At 35.3% G+C, this 22,350-nt stretch overlaps 1 protein-coding gene across 1 annotated transcript in view; it reads right to left on the reverse strand.

The window, feature by feature from the left end:
• LOC119834276 (lysosomal-trafficking regulator) overlaps positions 1 to 22,146 on the reverse strand; it is a gene marked incomplete at its 3' end in the record, with an annotated part of 57,779 nt that extends 35,633 nt beyond the window's left edge. The window contains exons 1-9 of the mRNA XM_038358612.1: positions 21,940 to 22,146; positions 20,487 to 20,581; positions 20,225 to 20,310; positions 19,782 to 19,951; positions 19,489 to 19,637; positions 15,648 to 15,784; positions 14,843 to 14,917; positions 12,406 to 14,768; positions 7,214 to 7,398 (exon numbers count right to left, since the gene is read on the reverse strand). Coding sequence (XP_038214540.1) covers positions 7,214 to 7,398; positions 12,406 to 14,768; positions 14,843 to 14,917; positions 15,648 to 15,784; positions 19,489 to 19,637; positions 19,782 to 19,951; positions 20,225 to 20,310; positions 20,487 to 20,564 — 3,243 coding nt within the window. The remainder of the gene's footprint in view (positions 1 to 7,213; positions 7,399 to 12,405; positions 14,769 to 14,842; positions 14,918 to 15,647; positions 15,785 to 19,488; positions 19,638 to 19,781; positions 19,952 to 20,224; positions 20,311 to 20,486; positions 20,582 to 21,939) is intronic.
• Positions 22,147 to 22,350: the final 204 nt, after the last annotated feature.

The following is a 22,350-nucleotide window of genomic DNA, read 5'->3' on the forward strand; positions in this document are numbered from 1 at the left end:
ATTGAACGATTTAACAGACTAATGGAGACCCATTGCAGGCAATTGTCAAGCTTGTAATTGCATCAATAGAAGTCTATCATGTTTAAATGCATCCATTTTCTTCAAGTTGCAAGTTCAGGGAACATACATCTTTATGAACAATTTATATATCTACATAAGCATAATTCTGATAGGCAAACTACCACATTTAGGATTGACAGATTACTTAAAAAAAGACCCGGTGATTCTGTTTTTTGTACCTGTTTTTATAGGATATGCTATACCTGCAATTTGTTCTTTAACTACATATTACCATAGCTACGTTCATAATTACTACATACAAAATAAATCAAAGAAAACCTCCTAACAAGGATGTCCTGCTCAGTCAAAACGAGAGTCACGTTAAAGGGCACTATGCAACACGATCCACGTGATGTCTGGAGAGCCCTGCGTGGCCAACCAACACACTGGATATTGCTTACACACGCTAGCTGAGCACGCATTGGTGCGGAACCCGCGCACGGAAAGAGCAGTGAGGAATGCGTTGTGGAAGGTCGTCACCATGCTGTTGTGATCTAGAAACCGGGATGCTGCATTGTATACAATACTAAGCTTAAACTCAACACTTCCCCAGTTTAAAAGTATTATAGTAACTACCTTCAAATTACCTTATCTTAACTGCGTCTCTTGGGATATAAATCTGATTGTTCAAATAGAGGTTGTTCTAGTGACGATTGAATTAACTGCTATCCTTTATAACCGCCTTACATATATTTTTTACGTACCTGCATTGAGAAATGGCAATGGGTTAGGCAGTTTGAATGAAAATGTTCATTAAGTAAAGTGTACATCGCAGTAGTTTACACTGGTAAAGATCAATAAGAATGAATTTTTATAAAACATTTCAAAAGAATAAGTACAAAATACACACAATTGGACAATAGGCGACCTTATGGCGACAGAACCATCTATTCCAGGTAACCAAAACCAACGAAACGAGAAATATTATAATATTATTTCAATTTGGACAGAATTCCATCGCGTTTCGATAATTAAATGCAAATTCAATTACGTAAATACAACGCATTCGATAATATGCGATCGTTGTACATTACGGACGTTTAATGAATTGGAACATGAATGCCCATTAGCTAATTATGCATTTTTAAATGCAATAGATGAATCTGAAATTTAAATAAATGCTCAACGCACACATTTCTATAGGGAAACCAGTAATACGACAATTCCGTTTAGGTTAGGTGCTGTTAAAGGAAATATATAATGTATGTATTGGCAGCCAGATTGAGGCAGAGAATCCTGTATTCTACAAAGACCATTTTAGTACATTTCCCTCGGCTATCACCAGTTTTGTTAAAACTGTTAACTGTAATTTACATCAATGAAACAAAACATTCAATGTAGTAGAGGCGGTTAATGATATTGTCAATAAGTAGAAATTATTATTAATTGGGTGCCTTAAATAAGATTAATACAAAATATTTGCCAAACTTATTTAGATGTTGTTCTTAAGATCTTTAGATATTGTTTTCAACAAGGGATCGCGTGTCCATTAGCCACCGCTAAAGGGATCATCTACGTTATCTTACAAGTATTTGATAGTAATGAACTAGTCATCATTCTTCCGACACATTTCGATCTTAGAGCATGTGACCGGGGGTCAATTGATCGTTTCCGCAACAAAGTTGTAGCTACATCAACTGATTCTAATTATCGGAGGAATACAATAATCGATACAATATTGGCAACAATAATTAAACTGGAATTTTAAAATTTATTCATGCAGTTGTTCTCTTTTAAATGTTTCTGATTAGACATTTGTTAGTATCACCTACATATTTGTTTGTACAACTACCACCAATTCGGAAGGTCACTACTGCCAAGAAGAATCGGCAAGAGAGGATTAAGGAATAATTTACTTTTCAAATTTCATTTATTATTTTCTAAGCCTTTTATATACCTATACGTAGATCTTTAATTAGTTGCAATATTCATGACTTGAAACAAATCAAGCTTTTATGGCTTCCTTAATAGTCTAGTGCATTTTACTAATGTGATTAGAAATTGAATACAAAAACAACGCCACATAACCAATGGGTTTATACAATGGTATAAATACGAAAATTAAGGTAATTATTAAATATAAGGTTTATTGAAAAATATACAAGGAACTATCATCAGAACAATTCAACAAAAAAGAAATTTACACTGATGTTTACAATTTAATAAATCTTCTATGACTTTAAACGACGTAAATCTTTAGCAAATCTATCTTTAAAAATAAAGTTTACATATATTTTTCCGTAATATAAACAATGCTTATGCAGTTGCGAAACTGTTGTAATAAATTATAACCTTCGCAAAATATAATTTTATGTTTATATCGATTATCTTCCCATTCACTTTTTTTATAATTTTATACTTAACGAGGGTTGTACCTATGTTTTTACTACATTAGTTAACTAAACAGTTTCTTGCCGGCTTTTCTCTGTAGAAACTGTTTTTCGAACTGGTGGCAAATATGAAATTATGTATTTTGACGATGAAGGAGCTTTTCTGTATTTAGTTGAATGAAAAATTAAATTATATGAATAAGGTTTATATCAATAGATGGACCAAGGTCCGTCTATTACATGCTTATTTATGAAAAAACAACTCTGTCTGTCTTTCTCTTCACGACCAAACTGATTCGTATGAAGTTTGGTACAAAAATAATAATTGATACCAAGAAAGAACATAGGATAGTTTCTATCCTGGAAATGCTACTGGAGCGGGAATAACGCGAGTGAAAAATAGAGAGTAAATGCGGAGCCGCGGGCCGAATGTTACATACAGTTTGGAATAAACCGTTAGTCTATATTAGGTGCGCAGGTAACACGAAGAGTGTAGACTACTATTGAATATTTGGACTTGTTGTACCTACTGTGCATCGGTTTTAACTATCTCAGACAACATAAAGCGTTCTACATACTTTACGGAGAAATTGATAAGGAACATCTCTTACGATTTCATCTTATTCGCGATTAATTCGAGACTCCTGCGCGCATCTTTTTAGAATTCAATTAACATACAGTGAGAAGTTGATATAAAATATAAAAAAAGATGTGTTTTTCTTGTTAATTATAATAAAGGTATCAATAAAATTAATGAGCATCTTTTATAGATCATAATTTTTTTTTGCAATTAAAATTTCCATTTTAAGAACCAGCAATGTTCTTCCGTTTTACTTAATCTATTTACAAGAGAGTAACGCACCGAGCTTTCATAAATCCATAGATAACACTACACAACACTACACCCACGCGAACACACAAATGCACATTGTTTGACAAACAAAAACATAAGATTTCAGAGACGGCGCGGTGGTTCGATCGGTGCCTAGAGTAGACTGATCGTGTGTTGATCGCGGGCGATGGAGGGGCTTGCAACACTAGTCGAAACGTTATACTGTTTTGTATTAACGTTCGACTCCATCGATTTAGTGGCTAAGCTCCGGCTAAGTATTATGTGACGTCTGAATTGTGTTTTTTTTTCGATTTATTTTGGAATATAACTCTAACAAAAGGCTTGTGGTTCAAATACATAAAGTTATTTTAAACAATTTAAATTTAAACAATCTATTTAAATTCAGCTTGGGTGTGTTGTTACATATACGTGGAACTCCCCTGATAAGTTTAAAAAAAACCTCTAGTAGGAGAGTTCCGTCTTCTTCAATTGAAAATTACATGTGCTGTTTTTTGTGTTATAGTATTATTGGTTTGGGTTAGTAACACTTTTGGCAAAAGGCAAAAGACGGGGATTTGAAACGTTACAAATTTAACAATTTAAATGCCTTTTTAAAAGATAATTAGAAGACATAAGTCGTTTCCGAAGATTTGTAGATAATGTTTTGTTTTATTATTAAGGTCAAATGACACTGGAGTATATAACTACCTACCTTTTGTTAATTGTATTTTATTTATCAAGACTAAATTTCGTATGTTTTTTTTATTGTTAGACTAATGTAAGTAATAATTATCATGATGATTGAAGTTTTATGCTATATAACAATTTATAAGTAACTCCGACTAAAACATACATAAACTAAATTTACATTTGATTAAAAAGTCCTAATCAATACTTCTTTATATTAAGAGTGTGTTTGTTTATACACGCTGTTTCATTTTTTTTTTTTTTTTTGGAGTTGAATCTTAATGCTAGCCTGAAGGGCTACTACATTTTAACGCGGGCGCGTGGGTGAACTGATGGTTCACCCTGGTAGCGACACGCTCAAGGGCGTCCCCCCTTGTCGGGGACCGCGAACCTCGGCTTGGGCTGTCGCAGGAATGGAGGGGGCCTGAGGGGCCGTACTCGGTCGGGCGCTCACCCGGGTGGGCGCGGGAACGCGGAACAAGGGACCTCGTCTTCGCCGGCGAAGACGGTGTACGCATTCTGCTGTAGTGTGGTTGGTGTCGCGGTTAGCTCGCTGTTCGATCGCCGATGCTAGACGCGCATTGGCTTTCGTGACACGCTGTTTCAGGACTCTGGACTGACTTCAAAAATTATTTCACCGTTGGATCTGCATCTACGTAATCCTGAGTGCTATATAATGGGGCTATGTGTGTAATCCGGGCGAAGCCGGGGCTTACCGCTAGTTCTTAATCAAGCCGGTTTTTATACTTCAATTTGCCAATACTTTTAAAAACTAATAACGCTGCATACCACAATAGCTACTTTAGTTACCACATAAACGTAATTGCAATATTTTCATAGTCATTGCTGGCCAAGGTCGAGTCGAGCTCGCCGTCAAAATAACCTCGTATCTACTAAACAACTTTACTTCGAGCCCCTTCCTTTGCGTTATCAGTTAAAGATTGAACATTCTGGGAGATCGCGCTGATAAGAGGAGAACTTAAAAATATATGGTAAGGAGCTATGTGTGGGACATAAAATTGTTAAATAAATGAATAGATAAATAAATAAACTACAAGTTTTTAATAACTACTGCTTTATGCTTATTGTCGTTTCTATGATACCAAGTAATAAACAATATTTATTTTAAAGATTGTCCATTTTCCTCACTTTTTCTCTTGCATAAAATACGGAACCAATTTTAATGATATATTTACTCAATGGTACTGGAGTTTGTAGCGCAGTAAAGTGGTGTAGTATCCCAAAAATATCGAGGGTTCCACTGCGCAAATCGAAATTTAATTTTTCAGACTCCGCAAGCAAAACCCCGAGCAGAAAGCTCGTATAAACCATTAGTTTGTTCTTTCCAACATTAACGTTACTTATCTTATCAAATTATCTTCATCTTAATACCTTAAACTTTAGGGGTGCTGAAAAAGCATCTTGCTGTAGGAGTGATGCCTTCATTGACCATAAATTATGTTGATTATCTATTTGTTTAAGCAAAGCTAACATTATAATTACCTCTCGCTTTCTTAAAAAAAAAAAAAAACTACAAGACAAATAATCAACATCCGCCCATATTTGTTCCCACTGCAGGGACACGGACCTCTTTCGGATCCAAGAATTCAGGCCATAACACAAAATATATACCCATTTGCGATTCTTTCTTCTCTCGACATGACTCAAAGGATAATAATTAAAAGTATTTAACGTAAGTATAGAAGTGATGCACACAGAAATTAGTTGGGTTGGTAATAAATTTGAGTTGCTAGGTATATTTTTCTGACCTAAACGGTTTTAGTATAAAGAGCAAGAGAAAGATTTTTTCAAGTGTTCTCTGTCTGTAATGGAAAGGATCCAATACAGACAGAGAAGACTTGAAAAAATATGTTACTTATACTGAATTAAAACGTCTAGATCATGATTCCGTACACAGATTAAGGTCAATGAATGTGAATGTCCCTTAAGTTCAGGATTGCATTTTAAGTTAAACTTGAAACCAGAGCTTTTATAGACTAAAATAATTGCGCGATTGATAGCTGATAAGATCTGATTGAAACAATTTGGGGAAAGATAAACGCTCGTAAACCTGCTACACTTATCGAGCTGATCTTAGATTCAGATGTAGATAAGTGCTGAGATCTGATAACACTCAGGCCTGAAGGTACAATTGACGTTAATTTGAATGTAAGTGGTAAAATCATGATTTTCTGGATTTCACAAGAGTTCAATTCTGTACACATTAATAAAACGAAACGAACGAATGTTGTGTTTAAACAAGTTTCATTTTGAAATATTTCTCATTTGAAATAATGTCATTTTGAAAATGTTCATTTTGAAATAATGTCTGTTGTCCGACTCGCAAGAACTATTGGACGGATTTTCATTAACTTTTTTATCTTATATTAATTAGTCCTTCGCCACATATTCACTTAAGTTCACAGTCAAAACATATGTCGTTTATTATGAACTCTCGAATTAAGATAGACATAGCGTATTTAATAAGTATCGTATTTAAATATTCTTTCGAATCGATGTATTCTCGATTTTTGACATTTGATTAAATCGTCGTTAAAACCAACTCAGTAAAAAATAGTTTAATGACATCGACACAATGATTCGATTAAATCGAATTTAGGTGCCTACAAATTACTCGCAAGTGCCTCAATCACACTTGCAAATTATTGCATCCAGGCCGATGTGCGATTATTTAGAGATCATGTGATAAGCTATAAAATACATTTGAGTTCATCCACATTGTGGTTTTTATTATGTGGAGACGAAATCGGCGTCTCAGAAAACGATCAGAATCAATGAGAATGCCAATGAATGTACTGGTCAATAAAATTCAGTTTCACACGCATAGCGATAAGATAACGTCGCAATCAGTAAGCGTCAGTAAGCTTAATAGCTTGACATTTGTACAAACTCCGCGGTTGCGTCTGTATTTTTTGCATTTCATCATTGCGAACAAACAGTGCTATTAGTCGTCTGGAATCTGGATATAGATAGTATGATAATCGAGGAAATATTCCAAGTCTACGCTAATTCACAATAATTGAATAAACTTTTATTATTTTCTTGTTCATAACATTTTTGAAAAGGTATTTGAAATGTTCTATGTATTTGTTTTTACTTAATCTCGAACTACTTTGCCACTAAACATAATTATGTCAAAAAGATTCTCGATCAAAGATGGTGCTTTCGCAAATCAGACACAGAATTTTATGTGACAACGCTCACATAAAACATTTGATATCTTGATTAATTCGCCTCTAATGTCCCTGAAAGAAAATCCATTAACCTCCCAAAGCCAACTAACCTTAAACGGCGTGAAGTTAGGTGGAGAGTTGGTTGGGCGCGCCACCGCCACGCCAATCAGCGCGTCGCACAGCGCGCGCAGCCCGCCCGCCGCGCCGCGCCACGCGCCCGCGCCGCTCGCGTGCTCGCTGAGCGCGCTTCGCACTACGTAGCAACTCGTTTCCTTGGACCGGCCTGATGTTGCGTCTGTTCATTTGGAGTGTGGTTATTGCATTGTGAATTAAGATTGACTAAGACTGGATTACAGATTTTTATAATTGTATTCTGATAAGTGGTCATGGATTAACTTGTTGGTAATGTTTATAAATGCATACATTTTAATAATTTTTAATACGATGCTGTTATATTTGGGCGAGACTCGAGAGGAAATTCACAAAAATGGGCCTTATGGATCTATTAAGATCAAGTATGCAATGAATGAAGATTTTTGTGATGGAAATAATTACAATATATAATAAAATAATTTCAGTCAAAATATGTTTATCATAATGTAAACAGTTGCGAATTTTCATTTGCCACTGTAAATACCCCATATTCAATAATATACACAAATATTCCATCTTTTTCGCATACACTGGAGTATGTTCAAATAAAACCAATGGCACGCTTTACGATTGTCACTCATATTGTATACGGTATTAAACGACCGAATGTGATTATAATCCGAAACGAATCCAACGAGTGCGTGTCCAATCGCCGGAAGAGACGATTGCTCCAATAAAAACTACACGCATTATTGAGAACTTGCTCATCGCGAGTTTGGAATGTTATCTTGAGATATCGTATTTCATCATTCATAAAACCTATATAAAAATAGATTTATGTACAGGTAAGAATTCATAAAAAGCAGTGGTGGCTCAGTGGTGAGAACCTCGGACTTCAAAATCGATAGGTCGGGGTTCGAGACCGGGCAAGCGTGCAGGAAATCATTTGATTTCTCAATTTATCTGCGCATGTAGATAACATCACCACTGTTTAAAAACGGTGAAGGAAAACATCGTGAGGAAACCGGCATGTCCAAGAATAAAAAAGTTCGACGACATGTGACATCTGCCAACCCGCACTTGCCCAGCGTGGTGGATTATGGCCTGAACCCTCATAGGAGGCCTGTGTCTCAGCAATGGGAACATATATGGGCTGATGATGATGATGATGAAGAATTCATATATATTGCGCATCAGAACTGCATCCTACTAATATTATTAATGCGAAAGTTTTTAAGGATGCGTGTATGTTTGTTACTCTTTCACGCAAAAACTACTGAACCGATTGCAATGAAATTTGGCACCTAGATGGCTGCACAACTGCCAAGTGTGCGTGAAACCAATGATTGTTTCAAAGTCATCATAGTTGTAATCGCATCTTTACTTAGCTTATCCCTATCATAGTAAAATGAACGCAAAAAAAGTTCAAATCGAAGATGTTTCGAGACTAAATTTCACTCTCTATCTTTCATAATTGCTCGAGGCATGATGCCACAACCATACACGCGTACTCACCCGACATTTACTATATAGCTTAGCATATTTACTTGTATAGCTGGCTCCGAATGCAATAACACGCACCACCGTTTCCACTACAACCTAATGATATAGCAACATCAGGCAGCCTTGGTCTCAAGAACATTATCCGTTTAATCGTCTGGAATAACGAGTCTATTTGAACCTCACGTTAACTAAACAACCTTAGGTGCAATGATCCGGTGTTATTATATACTTTGTAGTGCTATAAATATCTCTAAACATTTCAATTATCCAAAGATATAATATGATAAATTGGCATCTCAATGCTTAATTAAAACGGATTTTATGAAAATATCTCCATTAGGACAATTAAGACAAAGGCTTCCAGATTCGGAATAATGAATGAATTTTATTACAATCCGAAAAATTAGTTACAAATTAAACGTGAAACAGGTAGAAAGAAGGATATGATTGGATAAAACGGACGTGTTAAAATTACAATGGTTAATGTTTGAAAGACGGTACACTAAAACTAACCCAATGCACTCGATGCGCACGCGCAGTTTCTTTATCCATATGCTACCTAATTACATAATTATAATCAAACCCTACTAGTTGTGAAAGTTCATATGTTTGGATATAACTTGCACGGATAGTTAACGACATGTATTACGATAATTTTTTTTTTCCACTACAAGTTATTTCAGTTCAGTACAAGGATACGATTCCATGCGTTAAAATTAGACATTAACCAATATTTTTAATCCTTAGATTCTAGTGTATGCGATGATAAAACCATTCTCATAGATGCGAGATTAGTCATCCACCCACATACACACACACACACATACACATGCGATTCTGTTGACATCGATACGTGTAAAGAGTAATCAGAATGACTAGTCTATAATCATTTCACGGTATTGTTGTTGTTTTCGAAACAGTGGTATTAATTTGTTCGACAATTAATTATATCGGAGGTCAATACGATATTACGTTAAACATAAAATTTCCTTTCCTTTTCTTTCTCATTTAAAAGCACTTTTGGAGACGCGCCAAGATAAGAGAACATTTTTAGGAATACAAGGAATGCATTGCTTGAATCTTTGACTTGATTATTCTCGGTAAGGTATTATTAATTTTTTTTCATTATCAATCGAATGAAGCAAAATATATTTTTATGCAAATTAAAAGAACGCTATCTATGGTTGATGTCCGGCGAAATTTTTATAATGTACTGATACAGGCTTTCTTAAATCTATTGAAAATATTTATATGGTATTTAGAAGCTATTAAAATATTCCACGCATGCTTTTTCTACACTTAACAGTCTTTTCACTTATTTATTTTGAGAAAGATAATAGTTTGATAAACAATTACTGAGTTATATAAAATGATTATGATACACATATGAAAATACTCATACAAGCTCTACATTTTATGCGTCCTTTGTAATTTGCAAGCTGAACTAGAACCCTTTCTGGCGGTACTGTGGGACACATTACATATTATAGATTTTTGTTATTATTTTTTCAGCTTATTATTGTTTTATTTGTATTTCTTTTCGTTTAATTCTTCTGTGAATTTCGTGTTTTGTGTCACGTTGTCTCGTGAAATAAATGTTTTTTATTTGTTTTTTCTAATTTGCAAATTTAATAGTCTAAATAAATTATAAATATATGGTAGAATTTTTTTGTAGGTATAAAAAGAATGCACAAGGCAACCGAGTATTACATGAAAAAATTAAATAAATACTATTACTCCCCATTCAAACTTCTGAGGACACATTCTTTCTGATAGGTCACTTCATTATAATAATAACATAAACCGAACTAAACACTTTTAAGACTTATAGAAAAAAAAAACTAAAACCAAAAAGATGTTCTATGGAAATTAATGGTAATTTTACCCACGCGCCAATCTACTTAAAAGCAAGGCCTCTCTGATAATGGATGGATACGTGCGTAAATAGGCCCATGTATAGCAAAACAGCGAATTCATTTTAAATAATACCTACTTCTTTTTGTCACAGCAGGCAACTGAGCTGATGGTTGCGAGCCTGATGGTAAGCTATCACCAAGGCCTATGAACATTCGCAAAGGTAGTGCCTCAGCGAATGCACTGTCCGCTTTTGAGGGGTAAGGACAAAGTCAAATCAATTCTTTGACGATGATGAGAAAAAGGAAACGGGCCTCCGGCTCCCCCACTCACCGTACGAAACAGTGGCATGCCACTATTTCAGGTCTGATTTCTGTGGGGGTGTGGTACTTCCCCGGTGCGAGCTGGCCCAATTCATGCCGAAGCGTGCTCGACACCCACATAGAAATAAAAACTTACAACATACTTTTAAAAAAAACGTCATTAAATTGTCAGAACTAGACCATTTAAATGGGACCACATGGAAGGCACCAGCTTTCAGTAAAAAGCTAACAAACATAAAAAATACAAAATTGATAATCTCCTTCTTTTGCTGAAGTTAGTTGACGAATATTAATATAAAAAGAAAAATGTCAAATCAAAAACTAGAAACACACCATATAGAATACAGATTATTATATACTCTCGGAAATTTCATAAAAATTCTGGCTTAACGTACAGAACCCTTAAATGCGCGTATCCTGAGACACACAAGACCGATTATTGATGCAGACTTTACGTTTCATGTTGAGAAGTACTTTACGATAAGCTTAAACATGTTTTTTTAAAGAATAATGAGCGCACTTTCTTAATATAATGACAAAAAAAAGTTGCCTTGAAGTGACAAAACCGATTATCTTCACTTATTTTTTTATGTTATAGCGGACAACTGAGTTAACTTTGCCTGTGCAAATGCGCTGCCGCTTATAAGGGTTAAGGGAAAAGGAAAAAAGGAATGGACTGGGAAGAGCGAGGAAAAAGAAACGGGTCTCTGGCTCCCCCAAAACAATTTAAAGGAAAAAATTTCTGTCTACATTTTGTGTATATTATATTAACTAAAATAAGCTAGAGCGAAAAGCGCTCGAGCGAGTACGAGAATACGGTTTTAAAATATATCAAATGGAGTTTCTTTCTAATAAAAGCATTCATTCGTAACCATATACATTTTCCCTGTAGGTAAAATTAAACAGTCACTATGCTTACGCAATTAATTTTGTGAAATCAATTAACTTTTTACCTCATCTATCATCCCACGTTAAATATTTAAATTATTGATAATAAAAAATAAACATTTTTCCTAGTATATAAGGAAAATATTTTGAACATATCACAGTGACGCAAAATCTCAAGTAATCAGATATGATGAGTCATTCAGTCAGTCATAAAACAGGATTTATTGTATGAAATAAACAACCGTGAGTCTTATCTATTTGGTACAATTAAATTCACTCTGCAATTTAGAAATCCTGATATTCATTTAAATTACACAACGTTTGGTTGATGAAATGAAGCAAAATAATTATTGTATTATGGATAAAATACCGCACTACTAATTTTAAGTTTTTTATAGAAATTTCCTATTTCATATGTTTGATTCTAACTTATACCAAATTTATAATAGTATATTTTGATGAGATTCACAATAACATTTTCTAAAAAAAAACCGTGGAAACTTTCCCTATATACAGAGCCTTAAATTAAAACTAGTGATTAACGTTAGCATTATAGCCGTATAACCTAATTCTGTTTTTTTTTTTTTCTATAAAATCTTAAGTTATACTAAATAATACACAGAGTATATAAAACAACTTACCAGAGACAGAGAACTGGACGGTCAACAGAGCTTCCATGATCTTGATGAGCAGCCTGCTCTCCGCTGCCGGAGGCTCCGTGTTGCACACCACGTGTAGCAGCACCTTCAGCAGGGCGTAGCTCTCCGTGAACACCGACTCGCTGACCGTGTACTCCCGGAACATCGGACTGTGGAGGCACAGCCCGGCACACGACTTCCAAAACGTGAGAACGTTCTTCAAGATCTCGGCACATTCCTCCGTCTTCTCTTCCAACTTGTTGTCTGAGTATAAAGGCTTTATCGAAACAGGAAATGAAGGCCTCATATATTCCGTCGCTTTGGCCACCAGTGATAGCATTTCCCTCTCCTTGTTTATATCACAGAGCTCTTTAAACTTCTCCGTGGGTAGCTTCGCTTTATATGCGAGGCAGCACTTGTCTGTCACTTCGGAGAGAGATTTGAATAGCATCTGCACGGACGCGAGGGAGTTCATTTCACGAAAATATGTTAGTTCAGCGTTCTCTTTCATTAGCTTGTATATTTCGACTATTATTGCTATTTCGAGTATCGCACAGCACTGGCTAGAAAACTCTGGAAGCGATATCAATTCCAGGACATAACTCAGGCCGCCTTTTTGAATGAACTGCTCGGCGAAAGACACGGTGTTCAATAGATTGGCGAAGATATTTAGGCACGATACTGTTAAAAAATAAGCCGATTCTTCGAGCCGTATTATGTATCTATGTTTTGACACAATAAATGTGGGATAAATCACGCTGAAGAGTAACTCATATTTCATTTCCATACGACATTTTGGCGTCACCTTTAACAAGTGGCTAACAGTAGCGTGTAACACGTTGTTATGATTATCCAACTGGAGTAAAGAGTTATAATGTATCAGGAAAGACCACACGTTCTTTCTCTCCATGGGACTGACACCGTGAGCGCAATATTTTCTTCCAAGATTTCTATTATCATCGCATTGTTCACATATAGAACAAGGAAGCTGGTCGGTCACTTTGGGTATCAGGACACTCGCTCCCAAGTCTCCGTAAACGGTGTGTTCTAGTAATTGCAAGCAAAGACTCGCCACACTGTTATGCGTCAACATCAGCCTCACTATGCTCTCCATTAAAATGGTTGGCGAAAAACAACAACACACTCCACATTTTAGCATAACGCGTAGAATTTTGTTTCTCAGAACTTTATGCGCTGATATTTCTTCATCGGGTACGAGCGATGTGAGCGTTCCATACAGTACTGAGACGCAACAAGCCGAAGGTAAGGGTAGGCCAGTTCCAGCTTCGCCCAAAATGTCGTGATGATGATGCATCCCAGCCGCAACTCTCTGTCTACAGGCTTTATGTCGACTCCGCGGACACGCCGCCGAGTGTATCACTTCACTCCTGACTCGTTTCATCCCACTAACTAACTTTCCTATACATTCTATTAGCTTCTTAACCAATATCACAGTTTCGTTATCGTCTAACCCTGGTATCCGAATCATTAGTTCAATACACTCCTTGAGCAAACCACCTTTAAAACATTCTCCATATAATCTAAACTGATCCGTGAACTCTCTCAACTTTTCCACGGATCGACACTGCATGAGCAAGCAATAGAAAAAAGCTGTAATAGAATATGCTATACCGAAAACAAATTTCAGAAGATACTCTGATTCTATTTTATCCGGCTTCTCTACATCTTTGGCACGGTTCTGTTTTTCAACTTTGGTATTGTATTTGGCACTCGACTTGCAGACGACATCTTCGAGAATACGAAGAAGCATAGGAAGTATACCGATGTTTATCAGTTTGGCACACAAATCTGAGTGGACCAAAACTTGATCTAGAGACACTATCAACAGCTCTGTGAGGGCTACTTTGATATTAGCCAACTCTAGCTGATCATACGACTGCGTCGGCATAGAACCGAATTGCAAGGAACAAAGATTTTTGAGCGAAAAATTTATACATTGCATGGATATCTGCGATCCTTCGGAGCCGGACAAACTGCTTTCCGCTTTGCATAACTCTTGCAACAAGTCTATTATGAGCAACGTGAATTCGAAGGTTCCGATTTCTGAATTGATGATCTGTCGATGCTTATCTTTCATATAATCGTCAGCTTTCGGTTTGGCCTTGCGCGGCGTGTAAAAGGGATCGGAGTACAGCGGCTCGGTGAATTCGCTGGACGAGCGTATGGGAGTGTTGAAATATGCAAAGTCATCGTTGGGCGCGCACACTTTAATTGTCATTGAGCGGTTCAGTACTTGTAAGTCGTCGTTCGTATCGCCGGAATCTGAGGAAATTTCTGAATTCCTGGCGGACTTTCTTTTACTTTTTGCGTCTGATTCTAATCGTGTCAAGCCGTTGTACCTTGACCTGTGGAGCATAAATCTCATTAATAACTACGCAGTATTATAAAACGCTAACACTATTATAAACCGGCTAAATACCTCGCAGACAGGGAACCTTTCTCTAACGCCGCCGATGGATTTTGTACTCCATTTGATTTCTGTTTCGACCATATTCTACAAAATTAACAAAAAAGGTTGAGTTTAAAACATAACGTAAACAAATATTGAAATCGAACGAAATATACGTGTAAGATATTATTAAACATTCACATTAAATTTTTGTTTATGTTTTATAAAACCAGGAACTTTCAAATTTAATAAAATGAAACGTATGCAATACGAAATGACGCTAAACATGTCATTAGTAAGATGTTTTTCTCCGATTCTAAGAACACACCCAAAAAAGAAAGAAAACATCAGACAGTTATAGCATGTTTTCAAATACTTTGCATACAGAATGTGTTGTATATACAGAGCATGTATGCTCCTACCGGTTTATTAGGTTTTGTGTTTCATTGTTTTATTCATACAAGCATTTGGTTCTTTTCATTAGTGAATCGTATTAAATATGAAGACTTACGAGGGAAGGATGGATACATGTGCAATGTATGAAGTTACTTATATTAATAAATTCTAAATCTGGGAGTGAAGCTTTTGACTATCAGTTGGGATACCTTTATTGGTCATATTATTAAAGAAAGACTAAAGTAAGTTGTAATGTACAAATCAATCATAAAATTAAATTCATTGTATGCAAAATATGTCAATTAATTTGTCGTAGCCATATCAATCGGAAATAAACGAACGAAGTTTTGAATTAATTTTTTTTTTTTTATTCCACTTTTATAAATTTTCTTGCATTTTTTTATTTCATCTTTGCATTGTAAGGAATACATATATTTACCTGTTGGAAAACAGCTCGTGTATAGGCACCCGTGGATCACGTCTAGTGTTCCCTCGATGAGGAACTCGACCTGCCGCACTCAGCTCACCGAACAACCATATCAGGACTGAACTCAGCTGCCGGCAACAGGAGAGACCCTGAGAACAGAGTGCATTCAGATTACTACCTCTCCTCATGAAGCAGAAAAACGTTATAAAATGGAGCACAGTTGAGATAATGCAGGCTGAAAGAACAAGCGATAAATATTCCTTTTCGCATTTATAATATTAGAATAGAATTATATAAGTATCCCTCAATCTGTGGCAAGACATGTCGTTTAAAGTATTCCATAACTTATTCAAAATTATAATCGACTTTTGCATAAAATTTTACACAAAATCTGTTGCCTTTATTATAACTGTATCTGTTATTACAATAATGTAATACGATATGACATATTTTCTTGGTTTTATAAGAAAAAAACCGTTGAGTACAATTCAGAAATATACCAATATGTCCAGTATGACATACGTAAAGAAATAAGCAAATCTCCCAATTGTTAGTCTACATCTTCCCATATAGGACGGAAGTTTTATAAAAGCACACTAGCTAATACGTTAACAACGTGAAGTTAAATCGGAAATGAGTCTTCATCAATCACATTGCATTTTTGCAGCATGTAATGCGCAGTTTCAGAACTGGTTTGAGACTTCTGGGTCAACCAGCAGTTCCACGCGATTCTATATTCGTGCTCTTATGCAAAGAGAAAGATTTCTTACAAAATCTTGATTTAAAAATAGAATTGAGGTTGTGGTTTCGTTATTACTTTTTCAAAGCATAAACAATGTCATTTATATTCATTAAATTGTCTTTATACATAAAGCTGTTTTTTCAATAATAAATTGATACCACCAATATCATCTCATCCCGATTACTAGAAAATTTAGTTAAAGATTCGTCTATTTTCTTTTGCATGTTGCATGTGTTGAAAAATGTTGCATGGTCTAATTTAAGAAAAATAAAAAATAAGCGTTCGCAAAAAATATCTATCAAACAACAATATTGTTTAAATAAATATATAGCCTGTATTAAATACCCTTGAATATTGATTATCCCAGATAAAAGAATAAATGATATGATTCTTCATGAAAAAAGAACATGGCCCAATATTTAAAATACGAAAACCTGTTTCTCAATAAGGTGACCCTAATCTATAAACAGAAATTTGCAATGTGGGTCAGTGAATTCGTGACAGTTTTTGCGTAATTTTTTATTCGAAAAAATTTTAATCAGAATCATCAAAGCGGGTAAACATACTTATTAATTATTCATACATTATCTTTCATAATTTATGAGCTTGTCGATCGTTTTTAAATTTAAAATTAAATTTCACGTTTGGTTATTAATTCTACAATCTAGTCAGATCAATCTACATTTTAAACTGATATGCTTATTTTAAAGAAACAAATTGTTTAAAAGGAAGCTTTGTTTAACATGAGTTGCTAATTATGCGACAAAAAGCAAAATATATTCTGACAACGATTTGTGGATTTCATTCTTTGAAGAGTAATATATTTATTGTGTTATTTTTATATTTAAATAACTTCCTTTGTTAAACCATTTTGTTTTTTCAGTACTTTACAGCATTTGACATGACTTTGTTTGAAAGTGGCAGTCCCTCCTCTCAGTTCCATATAAACTATTCTAGTACGGCCCATAGTTCAGGATTCCGTAGACCGTAGCCCACAAGTCTGTCAGTCTGCTTGTATTTCTGTCAGCAGTTATTGCAGTTTATAGTAATTTGGCATTTGTATATACGAGAATTAATCACACAGAAAACATAGTTTAATAAATCTTGAAAAAAAAATAAATTTAATGAGATGAGATGACACTAACATATAAAAGGGGATGATTATAATTTTTTTTAGGCTAGAGTCTTCACGATACTTCTATCGTTGGACAGGCTTTTAGAATATTAGGGGTGGAAAGACAGTTTTTTGGTTTAGCAAATCGTTCGTCACACGTTGAGCTTAAGATTCAATTTTCGTTATTTACTAAAGTTATAAATAAATGCCTTACTATAGTTCCTATTTTCTTTAGTTTAGATTTATTACAAAGAATGCAACAACTTTATTAAAATTTTCAAGCGTGTGTGTCTGATTCTTAATGATTCTGAGGATTTATATGGGAATCAGAAGTAGAAGGAAGAAGCTGAAATAATCTAGTTTAGATTTTAGATAAAATATATGTAGAAGCAAATGAACATATAGTTGAATTGTGTTTTGTAAGGGGAACGAAATTTATAGGTAGGTAGGTATTTTGACAGATTTGGATCATTTAATAAAATGTAATTTGTGTACTGAGTTATTCACACAATAATAGGTATAAAATAAATATAGCAAAAAAAAAAATAGACGAACATAATAAAAATATCAGTTGACGTCGAATGTCGAATTTTAAATTGTCTGTTTAACATATTAAACATATATATGTTTTAAATCTCATAAATATTCTTAATCCACACAGTATTCAATTTTAAAATATTGCAAGCCTGTTTCTAGGAAACTGCAATAAACTTGAAAATAATTCGAATATAAAATATGTTCATTTGCAAAAGCGGCGTCGATTTTATTTATACACACAGATTAAGCGACCGCGTGTGTGACATTGACATTGGAAGCCGTAAGAATGTTTTTATAACCATTTACGTTATCTGTGGCAACACGTGGATACGGTAATCACTTTATAATCCACCAATTATATCTTATGATCTGAATTCCTTATGGGTAAAAGAAAATTAAGAAAAATTAAAAAGTTTGCAAGTAGGTTAAGTAAACAAAACTGAGTTCTAACTAAATTAAACAAAAACATATTTCGATGCAATAATGACGTCATACATACGGCAGCATAAAGATGCGCCTAAGCTTATTTTTGACCCAATACAAAAAAATATATACAGTATTTTTTATCTTACCTAGCACAGGAAAAAATGTATTCCTGACCGTTTGAAAGACGTCATTTGGCGCTTGGATTTGGCGCTTGTGTAATTTAAGAATGAGATGATTTGTATCTAGTTTTGATTAAAATTAAAAAAAAACAAGTAGGTTGAAATTTCCCAATTGTATTTGTAATGAGATTCGTGACTGTATTTGCTTATTATGAAAATGTTGTTTTTGCATTAAATATTATACACGAGCCTATTATTTCGGCTATACATTGAATCTGGATGTTGTCCCTAAATATTAAAACAATCTATTAAAGTCATAAGCCGGCTTTAATCTGTACAGTCATACAACATTTCTACGTCTTCAACAACCAAGATACGTTACTGAACATTAGCAATTACTTTATTTCAATCGTCGGAGAACCGTCCTAGGGAACCAAGCCATGGTCAGAGACTAGTGCAGTGGATGTATATTGGCCCACAGCTGAGGTTATCGGGGTCGCGGCGGCAGAATGTTTTACAACTTGTCCGAGATAACACTGCACCCATTAACTAGCTATTATAGATGTGTGTCTCTCGGAGATCAGATAGAAACAAGTAACTATTAGACTGCCTCATTTATTTCGGATTTGACTCAGTTATTATTGTTCGTTCATCAAGAGCCAAAATGGATATCGAAATCGAAGTATTTCAACTATTTAGAGATGAAGATGTGGATGAAATCCGTAATAAAATCAAGTTTTAAGTTTAACATCCCCTTAATAACTACATACAGAAGACAGAGAGACCTTTTTGTTTACCCCCCGCCCCCCCTAAGTGTTTTCTCCATTGCCCAAGCATTTCTGGATAGAGAATGCTAGAGAAAATTGCATGTCTATATGTGTCGTGGTACTAATGGATCCTGGATGGGCGACTCACCTCAACACCCAGCGCTTTGAGCATGACGAGACAGCGCCAAGCAAGTCCACCCAGCAGATAGTGACGCAATATCTCCGAAGATGACTGCGTATTAGTGCGAGTGAATAGGCTGGATGACTTCTGTGGCGTGCCCTCACTTTTAGGCTCTTCTGAAATAAAATTACTCTTATATGATTGAAAAAACAGAGAACAGTACGCAAGAAATCTTATTACACTTAAATTGGCTTCCAAGTTCACAATGGGGGAAAATTACAAATGCAAAGTAAACTCATCGTTATTTAATTAAAACTTACCATTAGCAGTGTCATCTGGTGACAGGTCGAGTGGGGGGCAGGGCAGCGGCGAGGGGGAGGGGGAGGGCGAGGGCAGCGGCGGCGAGAAGTGCGTGTTTATTGATGACGTCACGCGGTGGATGCCGCAGAGCAGCTCGCACCCCACCAGCGACACCACGCCGCTCAATGGGCTGCATCGTGTGACATTAAAGGAAACTAAGTAGATGCTTTTTATAATTGGTAAAACGTAAATTTAACACCAGTCGATTATGAATTTGTGTGATCAATTAATCTATAAAAAATTCTATTCAAATAAAGCTCTTTATATGTCACTATAAGTTTAAATTCAGGATATAATGAAGTAATCCAGATCTTGAGAAAATTGAAGCAGCAAGTACGTTTATTATTTTGACCTGCCTGGCACTAAAAAGACGATTAAATAATTAACATTTTAAGAGACGCACCAGAACTTGATTAAATCTTTTGGGTTGCATCCTTCGTTGAGACGGACGATAAACTCGGCTAGGAACAAGTCGAGCCATGTCGATTTCTGAAATAGAAATAAATACGCCATTAGGAATGCAGTCATTACGTAAATGCGAAATGTATGTATTGTTATCTTTTTAATAATATCTTTCAGGAGTCAGTTTTAGTCGAATAAAATTACTTCATCTGGTCACAACTCAACGCAAAGAAAAAAAGATTAAATATCTTAAAACTACATACCTCATAAGTTCCTGTCTCCGCCTTGAAGAAGTGTTCCCAGTATATTTTGAGCGCATCTGCTCCCTCTTCTGAGGCCATACCCTCTGGTCGCCAACCTATGATCAATTTTGTTAGATAGCGTTGATTTGAGGTTCATCATCATCATCATCATCATCATCAGCCCATATATGTTCCCACTGCTGGGACTCAGGCCTCCTATGAGGGTTCAGGCCATAATCCACCACGCTGGCCAAGTGCGGGTTGGCAGATGTCACATGCCGTCGAACTTTTAATTCTTGGACATGCCGGTTTCCTCACGATGTTTTCCTTCACCGTTGAAGCAGTGGTGATGTTATCCACATGCGCAGATAAATTGAAAAATCAATTTATTTCCTGCGCGCTCGCCCGGTCTCGAACCCCGACTTATCGATTTTGAAGTCCGAGGTCCTCACCACTGAGCCACCACTGCATATGAGGTATGATTTGAGGTTACGAATTTATAATTTGGCGAAGGATACCGAACTCATTTAGGATTCAAAACATGTTAGGATTAAGATAGCGTTATTGAATAAGTTAGGAAATTTCTTCAAAATTCGCTTTCCACTTATATACAAGGTAATTGAAGAAATTATGAAAGTATGAATCGAAACTCAAATGGCGTAGGAACGACGTACCTAAAATGTTAAAACTTATTTAGCTACAAGAGTTAATAAAAGCATTCTTATAAAATTTTTTACATTTGATCTCGTTTTTTTTAAATTCCTTGAACCCTTAAGTATAGATAGCATTATTCAAGTAAAAACACGCTATATCTCGTAATCAACTAAACATAACTACTGCGACACAGGTAATACCTATAAGAGCATCATAAATCTTTCTTTACAATGTTGCAAGACCTTTTTGACTTATCTTAAATGTATTTACTCTTAAGAAGATTTACTCCTAGACTTCTTATCTACGGTCTGTACTTCGCGACTGCATTTGTAATCTGAGTTAACAAATACGCATTCCTAATTCTTTGTGGATCATCTCTGAATTTATTTTCTGTAATATCTTAACCTTTAAAAAAAGTAAGGTTAAAAATTAAATCCGTCTTAATACAAATCTATTTTTAACTAAGTTCAATGTACCAATGCGATTACTTAATCGTCGTTACGCACACATCGGGGAAATCATTAGCGAAATCGCAGTTGTAACGTAATATTTCAATCAATTAAAACACATAAATTGCATTATCGTAAAATATTAATAGTGAGCCAAATATTTTAAAGATAAATTCAATATAATTAATTGTTACTGTTATTGTAATTAATTATAATTACGTTTTTAGATAAATTCAGGGCATAGTAAGGTGATGCTAGAAAGCTCATTTTAAGTCCCTGTATCATCCAGTTCAATAAATAGAGGCCAAATAACCCAACTAATAAATGCATATAGGTTGTATTAAATAGAGATCTACTTTATGTATGAGTACCTTAAAATAAACATGCATCCAAAACTTTTGTCGAATTAAACTAGGGCTAATAAATCACTATTGAAAATGCCACGTATATTCCATGAATAACTATCTTGTAGTACACTGACTAAACAGTTGAAGTCAATATTTGCTTGGCTCCCGATTGCGCGGTGTATTTGTCTACTTGTTACACATATTTGCGTGCGCGCAGGGATCCGAGAGGGGACTGATTCGAAGAGACCTTATCTGCGTGGTCTGTAAGCATAACTAAACTGTAGCGCGAATCGTGACTGTGTCTGTCACTTGAAATTTTTGCAACTGAAATTATACTTGACCTTACAATTCAATAAATAATTCGCAATCATTGCACCGCCGGGTATGTCTGGAAGATTTTTCGCAACACTTGGTACTGCAATAAGCACAGTTTCA

Source organism: Zerene cesonia, chromosome 19 (genome assembly GCF_012273895.1).
Source record: "Zerene cesonia ecotype Mississippi chromosome 19, Zerene_cesonia_1.1, whole genome shotgun sequence".
NCBI lineage: Eukaryota > Metazoa > Arthropoda > Insecta > Lepidoptera > Pieridae > Zerene > Zerene cesonia.